The following is a 25,042-nucleotide window of genomic DNA, read 5'->3' as shown; positions in this document are numbered from 1 at the left end:
GTTAGTATAATTCAGAGTCAATCATCAATCCATCTAAGCAATCTGTTATCTAGTCCCATCTTCTGCAGCTTATAGATCAATCTGTCATGTGGTAATCTATCAAATGCTTTCACAAAATCGAAAAATATCACTATATATATGATTCTTCCTATCCAGCACATTCATCACCTTATCATAAAACATAAGCAGATTGCTAAAACAAGACCCATCCTTCACAAACCCATGCTGACCATCATAGAGATTCTTATGTCCATTAACCCAATCTTGTATTCTATTTCTAACTAATTTTTCCAACACGTTGATCACAGATATACAGACTGGTCTTGGAAACTTCTTTTCTCAAGGCAAATATTTTGCCTTCTTTCCACTACTTAGGAACCTTCTCCACTGCAAGATTCATTAAATAACTAGGTCAAGGCATGGCTAACTCTTTTGCACATTCTTTAAAAATGTGTGGTGTTCGTTCCCAAGGCCTTATTAACATCTAACCAAAGCACTTGATACACCTCTGATTCTTTCACCTTTAATTCTCCTAATCCTTGCCTCCCTTCTACATGTTGCACAGCATCAGTCACACAACTATGATATACACTGACAAAGTGTTCATGAAATAATTCATCTATCATTTGCTATGGTTACTCTGTTACCAGAACTATCCACCAGTGTCAATTTTTCCTCTTGTTCTCTTGGAAAAATTCCCTTGGAGCTTTGACCTGACTAGCCAATTTCCTCTCATATTCTACTGTTTCCGATTTTTAACCATGCTTGTCACTTTTCTGGCCTGCAGTTTATTTTCTTCATGCATCTGTATAATAATATGATGATTGTTGCTATTATTTAAAATGTCTTTTCTCTATACTTTATATACCGTTATTCTATTTAGCAGTGCCCTAAATAGTGCTTTCTCTCTCATAACCTTTTTCACTTATTCTACTGTGTACTATGTTTATCCATCTTCCGTATTTTATTTAGTCATATGCCTATGAACACTGAAAAATTTATTTGTCAGACTGCACCCCAGTATATTAAATATTCGGCATAAGACCCAATAAACTTCCGGTAGATCTCTCTCTCTCTTACTAGCATAACTTCCTTAAAGTGTACATAAACAGTCGGGGTTCTTAAGTAATAAAACTGCACCTTTAATGCCTTAGTTGTTTCCCGCTCACAAGTCCGATTTATTCTAAAACACACCTACCTACTCACTGATGAGACCTCAATAAAGGTCGAAACGGGTCTGGGTAGTGACCTTCCACCATAATGTATAACATCATATATCCCTGAGGAGATGTGTTTTTACATTATAGGAAATACTAAGAATAGTGATCAGAGCTTTACCCACCTTTGCTACGAGTTGTCCTAGTTTGCACTAAGTGCTTTGGCTTATGCTAGTATCTGCCGATACTTCTATAGTTTACTATATTCGGCATGAAGCTCTTTGATTCCGATCTTTGAGTTTCTTATTCGGTTTTGAAACAATGTGGGATTTAATATCCCCTTAATTTAAATAATGTTACATTGCCGAAATGAAGCCTATTGGCTCTCTATTTAAGTAATTTAATGGGTGCACCTGTTTGACAACTTTTATATACAGAGTATATAAGTTCTTTTCGCTATACCCTCAGTATTAATTTGGTCTACCTACTCACTGATGAGACCTCAATAAAGGTCGAAACCAGTCAAAGCACATAGTACAAACTAGGGCAACTCTGCCCATCTATAAAACCTTCAGCATAAATTAGAACCCCTTCACTTCAACGCTAAATAATCTCTTTAACTCTAAAACTTATTTACTCTCTGCTTACAAATTCAACTTATTAAACTTCTAGTTTACTTGCAAAGAGGTTAGTTTGTACAAATTAGATATCAACTTCTAACATGCCAATTGACTCTCTTATAGACACTTCTTATTACTATTAAACTAATTCTTAACAGTCCATATACAACATATCTCCTAGATTATAAGAGAAAATATACAAAGGGAAGTAACTTACAAAGGCTCTGTATTGCACATTCAGTCAACTTTTACTAAAGTCTTTATGGCATTTCTTTCATCTCGAGTTTTATGCTTCCTTCAGGAGTATCTTGCTACAGCAGTATCACTTCGGGATATTAGCGGGCTTTTTGACTGCAATCTTCAGTACTCAAATAGCACACATAAAAGGTTTCAGCATACGGGTAAATTCTCCTCTGGATCTTTACTTCGGGAACTTCTGCTTCTAATTGCTGCCACTTCTGCTACTAATTGCCGATGACTAACTGCCAACCGCCGATGACTGATCTGGTTCTCTTTGGTAACAGCGCTTCGCCTTTGCTCTCTTGGCACTTGAATCTCAGCTCTCCTCTGTCAGCAACTGGACCTGAACTCTCCTCGTTCTCTGCAGCCACTGCCCTGGTTCGGACTCCGCTTATGGTCTGCAGTTCGCCTCCACTCTAATTCCGACTTCTGATGACTCTCTGCTGATGATTGGAAGCCCTCTCTGCTAGGCTCTGTCCCTTTTTATTATGCCTTCTCTGAGACCTTGTATGAAGGGTTGTAACCTCCTAAGAATTCGGCATGACTCTTTCATTTTCTTTTAAGTTCAACCCGCTCTTTGTTCTCATCCATGCACCTTTTTGATCATAAGTTGCCAGTGTTAAACTGTGAATGAAATTTTTATATATATTTTGTTCTTCATTCACATTTAACATAACCTATCATATATTAAGCATGACTTGTTTAAAAATTATTTGTTAATCCCTTGCTTAAGAATTATTTTTCATGTATTATTCTTGAATTTCATCAGCTATTATTTGATTAAATAATTTTAATGTATATTTTACTATTGGAAGGACCCAGTGATAAATATCATTTATCTTATTTACTTTATTCCTTCAATAATATTATGAGAAATTATATGTATATTATGCCTTCTCTGAGACCTTGCACGAAGGGTTGTAACCTCCTAAGAATTCGGCATGACTCTTTCATTTTCTTTTAAGTTCAACCCGCTCTTTGTTCTCATCCATGCACCTTTTTGATCATAAGTTGCCAGTGTTAAACTGTAAATGAAATTTTTATATATATTTTGTTCTTCATTCACATTTAACATAACCTATCATATATTAAGCATGACTTGTTTAAAAATTATTTGTTAAGTCCTTGCTTAAGAATTATTTTTCATGTATTATTCTTGAATTTCATCAGCTATTATTTGATTAAATAATTTTAATGTATATTTTACTATTGGAAGGACCCAGTGATAAATATCATTTATCTTATTTACTTTATTCCTTCAATAATATTATGAGAAATTATATGTATATAATTTAATATACTTTATATATATACTGTAACATATTTTATTATTGTTAATTGTAAATGAAACGAAAGAGAAAATTAAGTAACTGTAATATTTTTATTAATGTTTTTCATTACTCAATGTAAAAGCATAGCCTTATGTAACGTTAATTCGAATGTTTACGTTTTGTTCGTTGCCATGGAGAGAGAAATAAGATGGAACGCGCGCAGGTAGACCGTGAGCTTCGATAACGAGGAGAGAAAAAATATATATGAGAGTAATATATAAGAAAAAAGAGGGAGAGTTTTTGAAGCGGAAAAAAGGAAGGACATAAGCAAGGGGGTGAAAGTAAATAAAAGGGACTGAAGGGCAGGAATTCAAGAGAGTAGTATTTAAAAGTGTGCTAAGACGAAGTGAAAACTTATAGATAGCTGAAAGTAAAGTCAGCAGTGGCATTAATAGGGATTTGGTGCCGTATTTGGATAATTAAAGGACTGGAAGGTTAATGAAGGATTCAGAATAGATCCAGCTAGCTTAGAATTACTACTTATTTCTATATTGCTTTTAGGAAGAATTGTACGGAGCTTAATTTGTTGTGAAGTAGTAAACAAGGATATCAATCTGCCTTATAGTTGCCGTAGAGAATTGTGAAGCGCGACAAATAATAATCTAGTTATGACCTTGAAGAATTCCTTTTAAATGTGTTCCATAGGTGTAATAAATATAATTTGAAGATATACTCACATTAAATCTGATGTGCTGAAGATTAACTCCGGTAAGGACAGTCATATTTTATTTGTTTCTGTGTATGAAGACTTGAGTGATAGTTCCATTTTGCTCATTCTAACATGTACTGTGGCATATCGCCGAAGTTAGAAGTTAAAAATAATTTGCCTTGAAATAATATCTGCCGTGTTTAATGATATGATAAGTGCCAGCTGAGAGTTAAGTGTGGAGTATAACTGAGAAGTATGAGCAAAGTAATTAAACTAGAAATTCTGTTGTATTAATCTGAGTAAGGAATCTTGTAATTGAGAAAACTGTGAAACTTATATGTGAGGATTTTGAAGACTGAATTAATATGAATAATTTGACCCGATGTACTAACTTAATTGTAATGTCTTATTTTAGAAGTGGAATTCATGTATTTGTTATATAACCTTATATTAAATGTTTTATTTTATTAATTTCAATACTGTGTTTGCCCGATTCTTTTTTATTGCACCGTTCATAAATAATTCGAATCTAGCGGGAGCCTCAAGTGAGAAGTATTAAATTCGGCCTGAATGAGTAAGGAGACTGCTAATTTAATTGAAGATTGATTCTACTATTTTATATAAACTAATCTAAATATAGGGTGGCACAGTATAAATATAAATTTCTCTACATATGGATTAGTGATCAATTAGCAATTAATAGATTTTATTAATAAGAGTACGTTACAACAAAATGGCGGATTCGAAACTAGGATGTACGTTCCAACACCAGCCAGCGGAAAGTTGTTTGAACCTTTTAGACGGACTTTGGAGATGTTTATGCGCAGAGCTTGTAAGCACTTTCTCATACACAAAAGTCGTAAACAACCAACCTTTCTTATGCGCTCATAGAGCTATTACACAATGTTCCACCGGCAAAACATTGCCTTTGTTTTTAACACTCTAAAATATTCTTGTTAAAGGAGTATATACAGTTAATTTCCAAAGGATTATTTACAATAATATCTAGCACAAAATATACAGAGACAAACAAGGTTAATTTTACAATATTCTCATGGGACTTGACGTATGTAAAAATCGATGTAAAGCGCTTTGGTAATTTTAAGCTACATCGAGTTTTTACATCTGTTCACTGCAAACTATCTTGTATTTCTTCCATAACTTCTTTTATAACATTGCTTGCTTGATTTCACAGTTTATCTATTGCACTCCTACTTATTTGCTTAATTCTTGGTATGCAGTTATGCACTGCTTGTGTTAGATACTGCCTTATCATTTCCCATGCACTGTCAACATCTTTTCTACATAATTCATCAACCCAATGTATTGATGCTAGTTGACTATGGAGCGTCTCATAATTACCCACCTTATAGTTCCACACATATAGACCTTCTTGATAACTTTTTCCTGTTTGACTACCTTCCAAACCAATACTTCATTATTTATTTATTTGTTCGTATGGAGTTTCCTCCCTTTTCTCCCACGTCCCTATTGGGGCAAGTTGAGCCCCCTCATGGGAGGTATAAAGTATTTATGACTGTAGATCCATGTGTGTTCATGGGGCTGGTTTGCCTACTTGCAGGATGAAAAACCACAGATAAACTGGTGGGAAAAACCCTGCAGTCCCTGCCCAAGATCGGCCAACTTGGCTATGGCTGAGGAAGATCCTTAAGCTCCTCACGTCACTGACAGGAATCGAACCTAGGACACTCCTTCCACATGCATATGGTTGCAAAGCCACTAGGCTAACTGCACGGTGGCAGTGTTGATACCTCATTCAAAACCACATCTAACACTAATAAAACTCATGTTGTTTCCATCATACGCTGCTTTAGATAGTTATTCCGCAGCAACAAATTGCTCTCCTTTTTGCTAAACACTATCTCTTCTTTACAATCCACAATCCTATAATTAAAATCTGGGAGTTCCTTCATGGTGATTATCATGACTTTTCAGCACACCTAAATTATCCTGATAGATATCAGGGACATATTCAAGGTGTGCAGTGCACATCCATAGAATATATCATTGGTATATATTTTGCATTTATTCCTGTTGAAGATTCCCCTAATTGTTTCCTGGTTTTGCACGATTCCTAAAATTAAACACAATATACTAATGAAGAGGACACTTTTCAGTGTGTAGACATCACATTCGTGTTAAAAGCTCAGGTGTGCAGTCACAAATACAGACATGCAGAAGGCACAGCAGGTGAAATTCTTAGTGTTCCAGTGGTTTTAAGCTACCCAGCAGGACGAGGCAAGGTGTGCACTGAGACAATAGCACCCAAAAAATCAATGAATGATTGGTCATTGTGTCAACAATCCACTTGAACATTGTCATTTCTCATGAATTGTGGTTTGTTTTCTGAGTTTCATATGTTTTGTATTAATCAAAGGAGGTAAGTCCTGTCCTCCTTTTTCTAATTTATTGAGCAAGCACTAAGTTGCAAAAAACATGAGTACATGAGACACTTCTCTATTTCACAATAAATGTTTAACATATTGTCCCTCGCTCTATACAGATTTGGTTGCAATTAATTGATAAATTAAATTATCCAAAATTATCCTACTATTAATTGAACTGGACCAATTAAGATGAGCACTGATGTACTATACATTGTCAACTTTCATACATTGATAAAAATGCAATCATATGGTCAAACTTGTGTGAATTTTATAGCACTAGTTGTATAAGTCAGGCAACAGCACACCCAACCGAAATGGGCATGTGACATCATTGATATATATATATATATATATATATATATAAAATACATTTCTTGGAAAGAAGTCAATAATAGACACCATAGTGTGAGGAACAAACAGCCACGGTGCCCCCCCCCCTCCTTATTAAAATATAGGACCTCCTTTCACTATAATGACTACAACAATCTTACAGGGTATACTTTCCACAAGCATACAACAGCGATCAATGGGAATTTTGGATCATTCTTCCTGCAGGCATGTAATGAAGTCCTAGACTGTTGAGGGGAGGATGTCTCTTAAACTCACCCGACACTCCAGTTCATCCCACAGTGTTCAACAGGGTTTAAATCAGGGCTCTGTGGAGGCCAATCAAGTGTGGTGATGTTCATGTCCACAAACGATGCTGTTAGAGCAAGTCTTATGACAAGGTGCATTGTCTTGCTGAAAGAGACAACAGTCAGTTCTGTAGAAACACCACAGAGTAGGAGCATTGCATTGTCCAAAATGTTCAGATAGGCTAAACTAGGAAAAACAAGATCATACCATCACGCTGCCACCTCCGAATTTCATAGTTTGAGTCACATACACATCCATTTGCTCAGCAGAGGTTGTAACATGATTCGTTGCTCCATTACATAGCTTTCAAAGCTTCTACGTCCTACTGTACATGCTCTTTGCACCACTGAAGATGATGCTGCATGTTGGTTTCAGTAATCTGCAGCTTGTTTCCGAATATTTTTGCAGAATTTTGTTCCAGTCAATGCCCGAAACTCCACATTCAATATGTCAGCCAATGAATGGCGATTTCTAAATATTATTCTTCAGGGCATCCTACAATCATATTTGTTGAGTGTGGACAGCAAACACTTGCAGTTGATCCCCTGAACTTTCACCTTAGTATGGTATCACTGATTGTTGACCTGGGATGGCCCAATTTGTCAACAATTTGCCATATAGATATATGTTTTGATAGGATGTCATGTTGAAGGCCTAACTCCATCAGTTCCCTTCTCAAAGTCATTTCACTTGGACATACAAGGGTGGTCTAAAAAGTTCTCGGCCTAACAATGAAAAAACGAATTTGACTTGCAATTTCACATGGATGCTTATAACAGATGTGCCAACTTAGAAAAAAAAAAAAAAAACTTGCCAATAGTGTTGCCATCTATGGCCGAGAACTTTTCAGACCACCCTCGTAGTTGCATTGACATGGGAGCATCATATTCCTCCAATTCATACCGGTTACAAACATGTGACTCATTACATGGCACTATATATGGGGGGGGGTTCCATTGACTTCTTTCCAAACAGTGTATATAGTATATCTAAAATTATAATATTATATTATAAATAGTAATATTATAAAGTGCCAAAAATTCAAATAACATAATTATAACTTGAGATGAAACAAAAAAAATAAACCTACTGTTGAAATCATATCACTAACCTGTTTCATCATGCTTATCACTAATAGTAAAAAAATCCACAACTTTTGAAGTAAAATCAAGAACTTGGTGTTTTTCTCCACACATAATAGTCACTGTATGTTTATCTCCATAAGTACTACGAGGCATACCACCAGATAATATTATATAGTCATCCCTAGAATTCAAACAAAGAATGAAATATGTAGCTTCTTTAAAAGAGTAGGGGGGGGGGAATTAAATAAGTCACTACTAGTCTGTAATTTTGAGAGCACATACCCTCCTTTCACTGTCTTCCAGAGAATCTTGTTTATTGCTTTGCAGGGATACGGTCCTGAAAGAAAATAGTTTCAACTCAATCATATATTTAACCAATCATTTAACCTCTTAATCAGCAGAAAAATTTGATTTTTAAAAGAGCAAGTAAGTTTGTCTTGACAAGCTCCAAATATATTTTAAAATGAGGATCTGGAATGAACAACTTTCAGTGACACAGATTAACTACTGTAATTTAATATCTGGATCAGGCATGGGTAACCTTTTATAGTTCGGGAGCCAAATTATCATTCTGACTCCGAGTCAAGGGCCGGACCAAATTATTAAATAAAATAAATTAATATTAAATGAATTAAAACAAGTTGCTACTTCATATTTCATTTATTTATAATATAATATAAAGCACTACATAAATTTTATAATATAATGAACGACATAATTTCATGTGAAGATTGGCTTTGTACTTCAACTACGAGACTATCAATATTGACGTTAATATTACTTAAGGATAATCGCATAGAATTTGAGGTTTTCTTCCGTTATTCTTGTCCGAATTTTTGATTTATTGTATTTCATCCTCGAAAAAACTGTTCACTGTGCTGCCGAAAAGAAAAATTATTTTTCTTGAAAAGGCATGTAAATTTGTATATTTTTCTTCCACCAAATAAAATTTATAAAAACCCATCAAAGCGATGTTGTTAAATTGCGATTTTAGCACTAAATCTGCCTGAAACTCAATAAGTTCCATCTGTAAGTTTTCTGGCACATTATTTACATCAGCATCCATCGGACGAGCAAATATAGCAAATGTGGAGTCTTTGTTTTTGAAGTTTGCAAACCTTGTATCAAATTGCTCTATTAGTGCCTTCAATTCATCTCCACAACAATTATAAGAAATATTTTTATGAGTTGCTAGAGTAGGAAAATGATAACAATTTTTAGCTCTTATCTGACTTTCCAACAATCTTAGTTTATTACAAAAAGCTTTGACATGTCCATGCAGTTCATGAACCAATTGACCTTGTTTTTGCAATTTAAGATTCAGTTCGTTTAGGTATCTGGTGACATCTACAAGGAATGCTAAATCACACACCCACTCATCATCTTTTACTTGGCTAATTGTGCTTCCTTTTATGTCCATAAAATCTGCAATGTCTTGTCTCAGATCATAAAATTGTTGTAACATTTTACCTTTACTCAACCACCTCACTTCACAATAATAAGACACATCTTCATAAACCGAAAATAGGTCTGCCAAATACTCCTTAAATTGGCAGTGATTTAAGTGCACGTGACTTAATAAAGTTAATACTGGCTACTACAACTTCCATAACATTTGTGAATTTAATTGATTTTGCACACAGACTTTGTTGGTGGATAATGCAGTGAAAATTTGTTAAATTTTCCAGATGGATCTGTAGTTCTATTGCTTTTTCATGAACCATTCCAATAAATCCCTTCTGTGCACCAACCATTGCAGGGGCTCCATCAGTGCATACGCCAGATAGTGAACTCCATTTAAGCCCAAATCTCTCGAAGACTGTGTTGACTGTTTCAAATATATCTTCACCGGTAGCTGTTCCTTTTAATGGCCAAAGCGCCAATAATTCTTCTGTGATGTTGAAATCCGCATCAACTCCTCGAATAAATATTGCTAGTTGTGCTGTATCCGAGGCATCGGTGCTGTCATCCAAAGCAATTGAAAATGCTTCCAATCTAGCAATCTTCTCTTTTAAACTTTTTTTGATATCATCAGCCATAATTTCTATCCGTCGGACAACAGTACGTCTCGACAAACAAATATTCTCTAAGTCTTTTTTCTTTTCAGGACATATTATACTTGCAACATCCAACAGACATTCTTTGATAAATTCTCCTTCACCAAATGACTTAGAATGCTTAGCGATTTTTTCGCTTACCACAAAGCTGGCTTTGACAATGCTGTGGTGCTGCGTTCTTTGCTTGTTGAACATTTGCTACTGGGTATCCAAGTTCTTCTTCAACTTCTGTATTTCATCTTTTCGTAGTTGTCCGTCAATTTTTGGGTGATTTGCATGTCTCGAAGTAAAGTGTCTCTTCAAGTTGTATTCTTTGTTGATGGATATGGATTCATTGCACAGCAAACATACAGGCAAACCTTTATTCAGAATAAAATAATAATCATCCATCTAGTTGCTTTGAAATTGACGATTCTCTGCATCTACTTTTCTTTTTTTTTGCAATAACCCCCGACTTTGTCCCAAATTTATAAGCAATATTCAGAACTGTCAAACAAAACTGTCTTCTACACCGCAGGCACTGAACAGAACACAACATCAATGCAGGGCACTGAACAAAGCACAACACCAACACAAGTACCGAACTGACACGTAACACGTTCACACACGCCGTTAGTCAAAGTGAGAAAGAGACCTTGGTTGGATAAAAACAGTGTGTTTTGCGCAAGTCATATGACATCAGCTTAATGTGAGTTAGTAGAACACACCATGTTTTCTCCCACCATGAGGGTTGGATCCAGCCTGCAGGCTGCCCATATGTGATCTAGATATTAAATTACAGTAGTTATCTGCAGGATGCCATCCTGCAGTCAGTAAAAGAATTCTAACAGTTTATAAGTCACTATATTATAAGCTTCAATAAATTTTATTCTCTTAAATAACAATTTAATCCACAAATCTTTTACAATGAATGCTGCACATGCTGCATGACATTTGAAAGAGGACTTTAAATAACTGGGAGGAATCAATGGGAATTCAATGTGGCTTTGCTTACCTCACATAAAGGTCAAAAAAATTATTAAATATTTTGGCAATTTTTGCAAAGGTATGACAATGATGAGTTGAGATAGAGAGCCAAAATCAGGACTAGTATGCTAGCAAAGCCGTGTGAGGTGAAGGGAGTACAGTTTGTGGATGTATGACGTGTTTGAGAGAAGAATAGAATTATACAGACATGACAGATTGCATTTGAATGGCTTTGGAGTCAGTGCACTGGAGAAAGCGTTGCTAGATGGAAGTGCAGTGTGTGTGATACAAGCAAAAGTAAGATCAGCAGAGTGGTATTGAAAAGACAGAAGCTTGGCAATGGAAACAGTAGTAGTGCGAGACGAAAAGAGAATAGCAATGCAAGAGGAACAGGAAAAACCCAGGTGGACTGGGAGGCACAGCATAGGGAGAATGGATGTTGAAATAGTAGCAAATGTATGTATGAGGATGTTGGATGCTGCTATAGGCCAGAGAATGTGGAGGATAGTGATGAAGAATTATAAAAGAAACTTGGGTTAGTGAACAAGGGAAGAGTGATTATTTTAGCAATTATTATTATGGCGATATAGATTGGAATGAAGAGATAGCATTTGGGAATAAGGAAAATTAATTTCTCAAGTTCTTGAGAGACAACTACCTCAGGCAGCAAGTAAAGCAGGGCTTGCAAAGTTCAGACTTTTAGATTCTGATCATTTCAACAGATGTAATTGTGAGTGAGGTTTTGTACTTTCCTCCAGTTAGTGAGAGTGATCATGAAGTGATCATCTGAATTGTGACTAGCCATATGAAGACTTCTGTGAGGAAAAGATATGTGGACGTACAAGACTAGTGGTGATGATGATGAGTTTAGGAGACAGATTGGAACTAAAGCATGGAATGAGGAATAGAGTGGTAAGGAAATAAATGCTTATTGGGAACAGACAAAAATATCAATGTAAACATAACAGTATCAATGTATAAACGTATTCTGAAGGTCAAAAGGCTGAATAAGGTAGATGTAAAACAGATGAATGAGAGGATTAAGCATGAAACCTGGATTCCAATAATTGTCTGGACATTTTAGCAATTTACCAGCAGGCAAACCCTATATCGGGTAAGATTGGTTGTTATAGACCTAAAAGTGAACTGTGTCCACCTTCGGCTTCGATCACCTCCTGCACCCTTTGGGGAGTCTTTCTACAATGTGTGGCAGACAGATGGAATTTGTCTCCATTCCTCCATTAAAGCAGCACTGAATTCAGCAACAGATCAAGGACGTGCTGATCTGGAACTCAATTGCATCTCCAATTCGTCCCATAAGTGTTCGACGAGGTTGAGGTCAGGACTGTGTGCAGGCCAGGGCAGTTGTTTAACACCCATCTCTTCATACATTCCATAACAGCTGCAGCTTTGTGGCATGGGACATTGTTGTCTTGATAGTAACATGGGATATATATTCCATGATATATACATTCCATAAACACTCCACAGTGTAGGCAGCACCTGATTATCCAGAATACTAAAAAGGTACTGAGCTGCCTTCTTGGGACCATGGACAACGACCAGTAGTCCCACTCCAAACCAGCTGATAGAACCCCACATCATTACTCCTCCACCACCAAACTTTACTGTGGGTGCAACACACTGTGATAAAAAGTATTCATCAGGCTGCCTCCACATCAGACTGAAAATAGGTGAGCCTTGATTCATCGCTCCAGAGTACCATTTTCCACTGGTCAATTATCCAGTTCAATGCTCTTAGCACCTGGCCAGACGAGCCGCCTTGTTCACTGTTGTGATGTTTTGGCTTGTGTGCCATTGCTATTTCGTGGAACCCTAGTAAATGGAGTTCTTTTCGTACAGTATCAATGTTAATCATGGTGTTACTGGTGCTCTGGACCTCATCACAAATGGTCTGTGTCAACTGAAGCCAGTTTTTGCGTGCCACCTGTTTTAACACCCTCCTGCCCCTGTCATTTCTGGCAGCATCCCTGGGTGTTTTCCTGCACTAGTAATGCCAAAACATCATTTGTTGATCACATCGCCAACTGTTGATTTTGGATGCTCCAGATGAGCAGCAATGGCATGTATGGACATGCCACCAATGTGACAGCCCACGATGACACCTATCTAGAAGCGACTGAGTTCACGTCATGTTGCCATACCACCTGTATTCACTGTTCCGATGAAATACTGCTTCTTACTATCTGTAGGAAGCAGTATTTTCCTGGAATGTTCCATAACTGCAAATAACAGGGATGCCCAGACAATTATTGGTAGATAGTGTATAGTGGTATAGTTAGATTTTACAAAGGCTTTTGATTGATTTTCGTACAAGTTGGTAACAATATTGAAGCAAATGGGATTGGATAACATTTATGGGGGGGGGGGGGATACTATCTTGAAAGAGGAAAGTCACTAGTGTGCCACAGCAATATGTTTTGGGACCGTTGTCATGTAATTTATATACTAATGATATTTGGTTTAACTGGTGACATACAACTTTTTGCAGATGATACCAAGTGGAGAGTGATGAAGAATCAAGCAGATGCAGCCTTACAGGAGGACTTGAATAGATTGCATGAGTAGGCAACAGTATGGAAATGTTGATTCAATGTTGCAAAATGCAAATTCCTGAAATTTGGTAGGCAAGAATTTCCCCACACTTGGTGGGGAAATTCTGGAGGAAGTTGAGGAGACAAGAGACCTTAGAATGGTGGTGCACAAGGATCTGAATGTGAATGGTGATGATGTTGAGGACCTTAACATGCAAAAACAAAGAGGTTCTGGTACCAATGTATAACCTTGATCAGGCCTCTTATGGATTACTGTGCACAGATTTGGTCCTCTGGTTTTCAGGGCGACGAGGATATGTTAGAACGGGGTCCACAGAGGACTGACTAAGGTCGTAAGTGGTCTCTGGGATGTGAAGACAGATTGAGGGAATGCAATGCCTGACAATGTGGAATGCAGATACATTAAATGAGTTTAAAGCATAGTTTGATGGGTTTTGTGTCTAACAGTGTTTGCCTCCCACAATGAATCTCTTGATTCCATGGAGGTCTGGTGTTAATATATTTTTTTTTTTTTTTTAAATTTAGGGTACATAGTAATTTTTTCAAATTATTTATTTTCCTTTATATGACTGAATATCTATATTTTGTTTATATAGATGCACTGTAGAATATGAAACTATGCCAGTACATCGACATATTTAGGAACGTTTATGTGGCTAAAAAAAACGTCAACACAAAAAAGCTTCTACTTTATTAACCACAACTACTTTCATCCAAATTACATGCATCTTCTTCAGCTAGGAAAAGAATAAGCTATCACAAAACCAACTACAAACAGTGAATATCAGCATGATGACAAATACACTATTATATTGGATTCCAATAACTGAAATTAGCTGTGTGCATGTGCTCATTGTTGTGTACATTAGTAAGATCTTGTTTGCTTATTTAACTGACAATAACTAGAAAACACTCAGTTTATGCTAGTGTTATACTGTAAAGCAACAGTGCTATTTATGTTATACAGTTAATTGACTGCATCAATTATGTTATTACCCACCTTATCTATATATTCAATCTTTTAGTTATAGTTAGTCATTAAGAGTAAAATAATATTTATATATAATTTTATTTTAATTAAGATAGAAAACCAGTGCTGTTGCACTTGACACCTCCAAGGTTTCTTTGGTAGGGTCTGGCATCAAAGGCTTCTCAATAAATTACCTGCCTTCATCCTTGTATAACTGGATTGCTAGGTTTTTCTCTTAGATCAATTCCTACATAAAATGGTCAATGGTGCTCTCTCTCTCTCTCTCTTCAGATTTTCCGATTAATGCAGATATTCAGTGTCTCTCAAGGATCTGCCATTTAACCCCCACTCTACCTCATTTATATGAATGATCCACTCTCACTGACTGCAAACCTTATTCATAGTTTTGCTGACAATAGAACTAACCAGTCATCCTACTCGTGTGACAAGCATTGCAAACATCAAGCTTCAGAGTCATCTGTAATAAGGGTTCTGAATACCGATCTCCAAAGTATCCTTGATTAGGATGAAAACAACCAAGTCAACTTCAATGCTTCCAAAACACAGTTCTTGTTTTGGAAAAAAAGACATCAGATCGTGTCCACTGACTTGATAATGCTGAACTCAACAGTCAAGACAAAATCTCTCTTCTTGGACTGACTTACTCCAAATTCTTTCTGGCATTCATATCACTTCTATAGCATCCTCAGTTTCCAAAAAAAACATAGCACTTATTTTTCGCTTAAGATGGTACTTCTCTTCTGATCAGTTACTTACTCTGTATAAATCTCAAATCCAACCGGCCTTGGAATGCTGCTCTCACATTTGGAGTGGTGTACCTAAGACCTCCCCAAAAATTCTTGATGCTGTTCAAAAAGGACAGCTGAGTAGATAAATGGCATTGCTAACAAACTTTCTTCAATCACTTTTCATATAAAATCAGTTTCCTTATTGTGTCCCTTCTACTGTTCAAGCAGACCTAGCATCCATTATGCCTCCCATTTCTGTCAAAATCCACAGGAACTTGAGCAACAGCTGCTAACACATCCCTTTACAGCTTAACTGCATACAGCTACTCCCAGTCATCTTTCATTCCATCCACTTCAGTTCTGAAACAGCCTTCCCCATGAATCATTTCATTTGGAAATAATTCATGGGGGATGCTTCACAATCTCCAACTGTTTAAAAAGAATATTCTTATTATTACAGAGTACTCAAAGGAGTTGGAAGTTTTTTTTTTTCAAGGATAAAGGATTAAATTAAATTTATTATACTCAAAGGAGTCCTCAGACTCATTGAGAGAGGCCCTAATCATCATGTCAAGAACTATTCAAAATTTGCACAGTATCTATCATACTATGCTTTGAACTCATTCAAAGTCATGGCACCCAAAACAGACTCTGGCCATTTATTCCATTCATTCACTACTCTCCAAGCAGAAAACCTAGTTCTGACACCATTACTAACTACACTCTAACTCAGTTTCCATGGGTGGCCCCTAGTTCTCCCACCACCACCACACCTGTTCTGAAAAATTTCTTCTAAATTAATCTTGTAAAAACCCCTTAAGTAATTTATGTCTCAATCATATCATTCCTTTTCTGCCTATCAACCAGTTTCTGTAACCCACAAATCTTCAATCTGTTCTCATAAAGTTCATTCCATAGACCTGTTACCATCTTGGTCACTCATCTCTGGATCCTTTCCATCTCATCACCACCAAGAAATTCTGGGGCCCAAATCTATGCACAGTAGTCAAGATAGGAAGGTCTTATCAAGGTTCAATAAAGAGGAACAATAACCTGCTTGTCTCTGCTGATCAAGTATTCTTCAATAACCAAGTAATCCCATGAGCTGCTTTAGCCACTTTCTCTATGTGCCCTCTAAATTTCAACTCCTAATCCACCAACAATCCCAAATTTCTGGTTTTATTTATAGATAAAATTAAATCCAAAAGGCAAGTTTACTGTTTGATAATTCTCTAATCAGTGAATATAAAACTAAATTTCTTAATTTGTATAACTTTCTTAATATTCGTGTATTTTATTTTCTTAAATTGAAATCAAAATTTTTCAGACAAACAGTTACAAAACTTTTAATGGAAATTTTAAAATACTAATAAAATACCAAAAGTAACTTTTAAAAAAAAAAAATTAGTTATTCTCAGTATAACAAATTCTTAGAGACCACATGAACAATGTTATTATGAATTTCTTTTAGCAACAGCATTGTAACTGTAGCACTTTGTTATAATGAAGGAGTTTTATAGCAGCAATTCCACATAGACATTTTAATCTAGTATTCCAATATTCCATTTGCAGTCACTTCACTTTGCCACTCAACATAACTCTAGAAATTACTTGCTGCTTTTGCACCAAGTATTAGTGATCAATGTCAGATTATTAACCTGATCAAACTTCTTTTCTTTCTTCCACAGATGAAAAGCTGTGAGCCTATAGCAAATCAATGCTGTGTGTGAGCAAGGATGAAGATAAAAATTAATCTGTTGATATCCTTTTATTTAGAAAAGCTGGAGGATGTAGTCTTTGTGGAATATTTTTCTGTAGAATAAGGCTAATCTACAGAACTTAGGTAGGTGGAAGTAGCAAGTTTTGCAAATTGGCAATTCATCTCTAAAAAAAATTATGGGCAGCAGTTGCTCATGTTATTGTAGTTTTAACAGAAATGGGGAACATAATACATGCCGTTTCTGCTGAATACCATCCATGGAAATGTCTGCAGAAGGCACAGTGAAAAACTGACAGTGTAGAAAGAATCTGTTAGAGAGAGGGTTGTCAATTTGCCCTCTTCTGAACAAAGAATTTTTAGAGAGGGTTTTCAGCATACTATCCCAAATATGAGAGCAGTATTCCAAAAGCAGGTAGATTTGGGATTTGTGCAGAGTTACTATACTATATGGGGATATATAAAGTAAAGTCTTGAGCAACTGCTATAATGAAAGAGGAATTTTTGGAAGCCAAAGATGCCATAATAGTAATGTGTTTGTGTTGGGAAAGGGTAAGTGTCAGTCCAAGAAGAGAAATGTTGACTATTAAGATGAGCATTATCAAATCTTTTGTTTTTCCCTGGCAGGAGAAAGTGTTTTGGAACAGAACACTGAACTTAAGTTGTCATCACTGAAGAATGATATGGAGACCAGAATTTAGACAATAACTGTAGATGACCTTAAAAGCCTTGAGATGTTTGAGCACTGCAGAGTTTGCCATATGAACAGGACAAACAGAGAACTATCAGCAGCAAAACAATGACTCATTTATGTATATGAGAAAACAGGATGTATGAAAGTTCTGTGGAACATTTCCATTAGTAGGAAAAATCTGAAGAGAATATCCTCCATTACATGCAGTGAACATTCCACAATAGGATGGCAATTTGCTGAGAAGCCCTCAATTCCAAATCTCATCAAATACAACAACACAGGCTGGTTTTAACCTTTCTATGGCACATATAAAGAGATGTAAGCAAGGGAATCAATCAGCTGTGGATCTTGATTGGCAGAATTTTTGTACATAATATAGGATAATCTGAAAGTTGTTTGCTGATAAATATTCAAGGCAATGTAGAGAGCATGCAGGACGATTTAAATAGGTTGTCAGTATGGGTAAAGATAATTTGTGTCAATTTGTGAGTGGAGAAATGAAAAGTTATATATTTTGGGATAAATCGATTACATGCTGTGTACCACATCAATGGAACTCTACTCCAGGAAATGGATGAAGCTAAGGATTTGGAGATGGTAGTAGATAGAGGACTGAAGTTTAGAGGGTATACTGCTAAGGTTGCTCATAATTATGATTATTTGGCTATTGAAAAATATGCCAACAAGTAGAGATAAGGAAGTTGTTATTTCTCTTTATAAAACTTTGATATGCCCACATCTGGATTACTGTGCCCTACAATCTATTCTTGTAGGGCAAGCAGCCCTACAAGAATAGATTGAGGGTGTGTGGATTGCAGAAATTGGTTGATATGCAAAAAAAAGAGAGAGGACATGATAGAAACATTTAAGTTACTTAGAGGGTTTTGTAGAAATAATGCAGCAGGGGAAATGTTTCAGCACTTAAGGGAGCAATTAAAGTTCAACACTTGTTCTGATTAAGGGAGAAAACAAAAGTTCTTATCTGGAAGTTGAGTAAAAGTGTGGTTAGTAGGGGTGTAAGGAGTAGATTTTTTGCTTGGATAGTTGTGAATGAATAGAATGGGTTGCCATTCAGTTGTGAGCATCTGTTAATAGGTTCAAAGAGAGGTTTGAGTCTGCGCAGTTAGCCTAGTGGCTATGCGCTTCGCAACCATATGACTGGGGAAGGAGTGTCCTAGGTTCGATTCGCGTCAGTGACGTGAGGAGCTGAAGGATCTTCCTCAGCCATAACCAAGTTAGCCAGTCTTGGGCGTGGACAGCAGGGTTTTTTCCCCAGTTTATTCAGGGGTTTTTCATTCCGCAAAGCAGGAAAACTGGCCTTGAGAACTCAACACTACAGGCCATAGGATACACCGGGGCATAAGGCTGACCACCTTATCCTGTAAACGGAGTGAGGTCCGATGATCAATGGACCCTCGACACCGCAAGGTAAAAGAGGGTATAAGGAAGATGAGAAGAGAGGTATGATGATTGTGTGGATAGTTTGGTTCTCCTGCGATGAGTCTTCAGACTCAATGGAAGTGCCCATACAATAATACATTAGTTAACAGGTCTCCAGTTGTAGAAGTTGACTGCTGAAACCTTTTCCATTAGTTTAGATGGCAAGCACTGAGGTGAAAGTAGCAGTACCTTAATAATTTGACAGATTTTATTTTATTTTTATTTATTGAAGAATCAGCCATATATGGACTTGCTTTCATGCTATAGAGTGGGTGCTAGCACATACAATAGTTAATTATTACTGTGTTGCTATATCTCAAATATATTACAAGTACTGTACTTCATTATATTCTTATTACATATCGCACATTTTGATTTTTTTCCTTCCCCTCTCCAATATGTGGTATATTCTGCTGCATTCTTCTATTAGGTCTACAATCCTATCCCCCCCCCCCAAAAAAAAAAAAAAAAATTTTTTTTTTGCTTACTTTCCATCAAAATATAATTTGTCAAGGACAATCTAATGACTGCAAGTAAAATGAATCATTGCAATTATACAGGAAAATTAAAATGATTAAAAAGTATTGAAGAAGTTCCAAATTATACCATAAAGTGCATTAGGAAGACTTTCAGGTTTTGTTGAGTCTGTTGTATTCCAAGTAATGTAGCTGCCATCAAGGTGAGCACTTATAAATTTTGTTCCATTAGAATGCCAAGTCACAGCTTCCAAATCCTGTAAGAAAGCTTTATAAGGTATTTTTTCACAGTATGCAAAATTAAATATGAAAATAGAAAATGTCACATTTTAAGTAACTCAAACTGATGGTTTTTATTCATAGAAAGACTTAATTTTTTTTTTTAATCCCCACCACCACCTGCAAATACCATAGTCATAACAGTTGCTAGTAAGGCCAAATATGCAAACATGTTTGGCTTTTATGTAAATTTTGCACAGTAATAGCATGTGTTCTCTTAAATTATAATAGACTGTAGTAACATTTAAACTAATTGTGCAGAATATACTTGCTGTGTGTCTAGTGGTGATAAGCTCAGTAGGCTGACTAAGTCTGAACTAGATTAAGAACTAGTCTGCATTGAGCAAGAGCCTAATAGTTAAATAATAATCATATATTAACATAAAGAAATATACATATGAATTAAAAATTCACAATTAAAATAGACCCAAATTTATGGCAGTGTGATATACTGTCTTTTCAGACATTAGATAGGATTTCAAACATAAATTTGAAATAAGTTTTATTCAACCAAAAAACTTGCACACCACATCATTTACAAATGCTCTCAGGTTAGAACAAAGGGCTTAAATCTCAAAGTAAAGAACCTTTATAAGGTTTTTTTTTTCTTTTTTCCCCCAACAGCAGATAAATTAGCCAGTCTCATATAGAAGTGCCAGAAAAATCGAGATTTCTGCATGGTTGTTTAGCTTGAGAAGTACAGCAACCATGAATGTTCTTTCTCTATCTTAGCAATGATATAAATTTTGAGGAGGTTAGTTGATATAAAGACAAAGTTGAAAAACGTTTGAAAAAAGATACAAAATTCAGTATTTGTAAGAACAGGTGACAATATATTGATTAAGATCTTGTGATATTAAAGGTGAAATGTTGCTTTTTTTAGCCAATAATTTTTTTAATCCTTTCTTTTGTTTGCACTTACTTGTTTGAAGAATGTCTACAATGTCCCATAATTCTGTGAGTAAGGAAGTCACACTTAACATCTTTTCCAAAGTTGTATGTTTAAGCATAAGTGCTTGTTGGAACTTATCTTAGATGCTTAGAGTGAAAACAATGTTTAATTGCATCTAATATTTTGTCTTAGTCACAGAAACATCTTCAGTAAGTACAGTATAAATTGCAACACACAAACACAAAGCGAGACTAAATAGGCAAGTCTGGAGTCGGATGCCTTCTGCACACCAGTCAGAAGTCACAAGATCACTAAGAACTAATGTTTGCACATTTCCCATATTTTGGGAAATTTAACGCAACCATATTTATTTAGATTACGATGATTTTGAAGAGCATCTGCAGATTCTAAAAAAAGTCTTTCGGTTCTAGCTTGCTGTAATGGAGCATGATAGTTTCTCATTTGATGCTGTGGGAGTATTGCCCACATTGGGAGTGTCGCCACAACATTGCCTACTAGACTTAACTGATCTTTCAGTCTTTCCACAGTAAATCAACTTGTAGGAACAAACAAACTATACACACTAGGAACTGAGAGAGGAAGGTGGTGGTCCTCAGAAGAAATGGACAATGGTAGCCAGATTCAAGTGAGGCTTGGAGATAGAGAAAAGACTGAAGTTTTTTAAAGTTCTGGTTATTTTTTCAGACCTAACCAAGATATAAATGAATCTTTCTGAAAAGAAGATAGAGGACTGAGGAAGGATTAAGTACTTTGATTTATAAGAACTGTAGCCATTAAAAAGACATGGTACATATGGTGATTTCAGTTGCAATGGGCACCTTATAGAAACAAAGATTGTTGACTTTACTGGTTAGAGTAGTAATAATAATACCATACCAGCACGTGAGGGGGGGGAGAGAGAGAGGGAGGGAGGGAGGGAGATGGAAAAGTTTGTTAATACTTCTACTGTCAGAGTAGGTCTCCTGTATACTATAAAAAAAGTTACCACCAGTAATGCATGCTATACCACTAGCAAGGTAGTCTAGAAAAGCTAGAATATTGTTAGTTTCCTTTTCCACAGTAAAATGGATTTTTGGATGTTGACTATTAAGGTGAAAGAATTAAGAGTAATGCATCTAAAACATGAGGCTAAATGGAAAATATAGATTAGATGCTTGGAGTGAAAACACTGGAAAAGGATTAAACAGAAAACATATATCTTAACCAGATAGAAGGCTTAAGAGACGATGAATCAATAGAATGCATTTTCAAATTTTCAATAAAAAAACTGAAGGGGAAAGAGAATTCAACACAGTAACTTCTGTTTAAAATTTTGTTCTTTCATGAGAAGTAACCATAATGGAATGACAAAGGAGAAGAGATTTGTGATATCAGGAAAAAACACTTTTTTAAAGTGTATCATTTCAAGGAATTCTGATAAACAGTGAGGCGATGTCTAAGCTGACCAAGATAACTATCTGATCAAAAATATCCAGATGCCTGCTCATCCCACCTCTAATATGAAAAGCACTAAGATCTGCATTTAGGTCCATCCTTTGCTGTTACAGCTTTCAATCTTCAGAAAAGGCTTCCCACTAGATTTTGGTATGTTGCTGCAGTAATTTGCTTCTAATCTTCACAAAGGACATTGAGGTTGGTCATTGATGTTGGGCAATTCAATCTGGATCATAATCAGCATTCCAATTCATTCCACAGGTGTTCAATGAGGTTGAGATCAGGGCTCTGTGCAGCCCAGTAAAGTTCATCACCAATCTCATCAAAACATTTCTACATACAAACGTTGCTTTGTGGATGAGGGCATTGTTATGTTCATAGAAAAATGGCCTTCAAACTGTTACCATAAAGTAGGACACAGAGAATTGCGATTGTCTAGAATGTCACTATAGACCATAGCATTAAGATTCTTTTTAATGGACCTAGGGGGACTCAGTCCAAACCATGAAACACAGCCCCAGATCATGCCTCTTCTGCCAAGCAGATAGCATTTTCCTGGTATCTACCAAACCCAGACTTGTCCATTGGATTGTCAGATGTGAAGCACAGAAATACATTTCAATTATTCGAGCTTCCATTGGCAGTGAGCTTTACACTACTCCACCCAATATCTAGCATCAATGTTATATTGCACTTGTGGAAGATGCACAGCCATGGAAACCCGTGTTCTTATGTTCTTCTGTTTCCAAATAGCTGTGGTGTGCTGGCATGGCTTGCGAGGCAATTCAGAACCCAGTTGCAAATGTTTCAACTGAGAACAGGCAATTTTTTCAGGACACACACTCAGCAGTTCTGTTCTATGATTTTATGTGAACTACCATTGTGATTGTGTTGTTGTTAAGCATTTCTACTTCCCAAAAACATCATTTACAGTTGATTGGGACAGCTGCAGCAGGGTACAAATTTCCCAAACTGAGATGTTGCAAAGGTGGCATCATATGATAATACATCGAAAATCACTTGACGCTTTAGTACAGCCCATTTTACTGTTGATGTCTGTCTATGAAGATAGCAAGTCAGTATGGCTGTAATGTATATAGCCACATTCACTACTGCAAAGGGATGTCCAGATAGTTTTGATCAGATAGTGTATTAGTATTTATAATTAAATTTTATGGTAGTAGTTTCAAAATGTGTAGAATTTATATTTATTTATATAAAGAAAAGGTATGACCAGTTATTCTAGTAGCAAGGCTTATATGTTGGTCATACATAACTGGTAATTAGTTTACGGAATTAACAACGCACATAGAAGTATATTAATTAAAGGTAACTTTAATGAATAACTTCTGTATTTCGGCAACGTCATGTTGCCATCTTCAGGAACATAAAGATATTAGGAACATATCTTTTATGTTCTTGAAGATGGCAACGTGACGTTGCCGAAATATAGAAGTTATTCATTAAAGTTACCTTTAATTAATATACTTTATATGCGTTGTTAATTCCATAAACTAATTACCAGTTATGTATGACCAGTTAGGGAGACAAGAGATTTCGCTGTTCAAATAATCTACGAGATGGAATCAGTAACATTTATTATAAGTTTAAGATAATTAAATTTCTGGATTTTTGGTAAGCTGTATATTTAGAGGGAGGAGAGAACTAATGGGCTCAAAGTGATTTTTTTTTTTTTTTTTGGGCAATTTCAGGAGATGAAATAGATATTTTATAGTCAAGTTTTTAATGTCTTAAATGGTATTTAGTGGAATCATTATCTAATGGAATATAAGCAGACTTGTCTCTAAGAATGACATCCATTTTGTGATTACACATACAGTATATACATACATATGTTGCTGAGAGCCTCCATAGCTCAGTCAGTATAGACGAAGCCCTTTGGTTGGAAAGACCTAGGTTTGATTCCCGTCAATGATTTTTTTTTTTTTTTTGAACCTCTTTATCTGCTCTTTTGACTATAGGTGAGTTAGTCAGTCTCATACAGAGGTAGGGAGTTTTTTCATCTGGAAACTTAGTTTTTCGCCCCCCAGAACAGGCAAACCGGCCCCATGAATACGCACAGATTACAGTCAGAAATACTGCCCCTAAGGGATGCAGCAAGGAGTGGTAACCCAGCTGCATTAAATAGCTGTAGGTCCCCTCGGTGTGTGGGGGAGGCTCAACTTGTCCCGGGGGGGATGAGGGGATATGATGATGATATATTGCTGGTGCTGAGGATTACATTAGCTCCACCCTTGTCTGCTCTGGTGATGACTAATATATATATATATATATACTCCTGAGGGATAGCTGAAAGATTACTTTTGGTATATCTCCCTACCAAAAAGAGAATGACATCTAATACTAGTACTCGTTTGGATGCTATAGCAAAATTGTGTTGAAACAAAAGGTAGCGAGAGCTACTTCATGAAGTTTTTTTTTTTTTTTTTGATAATACAGTATTTACAACATGGATGGAGAGGGTGAACTTGAGGTTGGGCTTTTGAACTTAAGAGACTGCTAACTTTCTGATATGCCTATTTCTTAATTTTTATGAATTCTTTAATACTGAGCATGGATATTTGGACCATTATCCAAAACAATGGTCAAAAGCTCCATTCTGAGTATCCCTGAAAGCACTTGTG

General features: G+C 36.1%; 1 protein-coding gene across 4 annotated transcripts in view; it reads right to left on the bottom strand.

Annotated features, from left to right (window-relative positions):
* Positions 1 to 25,042, bottom strand: part of l(2)gl (LLGL domain-containing protein l(2)gl) — a 437,582-nt gene that overhangs the window by 252,754 nt on the left and 159,786 nt on the right. For all 4 annotated transcript variants that reach the window (XM_090407678.1, XM_090407677.1, XM_090407680.1 and 1 more), the window contains exons 8-10: positions 19,902 to 20,028; positions 8,409 to 8,463; positions 8,153 to 8,307 (exon numbers count right to left, since the gene is read on the bottom strand). In XM_090407678.1, the coding sequence (XP_090263804.1) occupies positions 8,153 to 8,307; positions 8,409 to 8,463; positions 19,902 to 20,028 (337 nt within the window). The remainder of the gene's footprint in view (positions 1 to 8,152; positions 8,308 to 8,408; positions 8,464 to 19,901; positions 20,029 to 25,042) is intronic.

The sequence above is a fragment of the Typopeltis vanoorti genome, chromosome 17 (assembly GCF_054136105.1).
Source record: "Typopeltis vanoorti isolate ZY-2024b chromosome 17, IOZ_Tvanoo_1.0, whole genome shotgun sequence".
NCBI classification, from domain to species: domain Eukaryota; kingdom Metazoa; phylum Arthropoda; class Arachnida; order Uropygi; family Thelyphonidae; genus Typopeltis; species Typopeltis vanoorti.
Note: the sequence above shows the minus strand (reverse complement) of the source record. Positions and strands in the feature narration are given on the sequence as shown.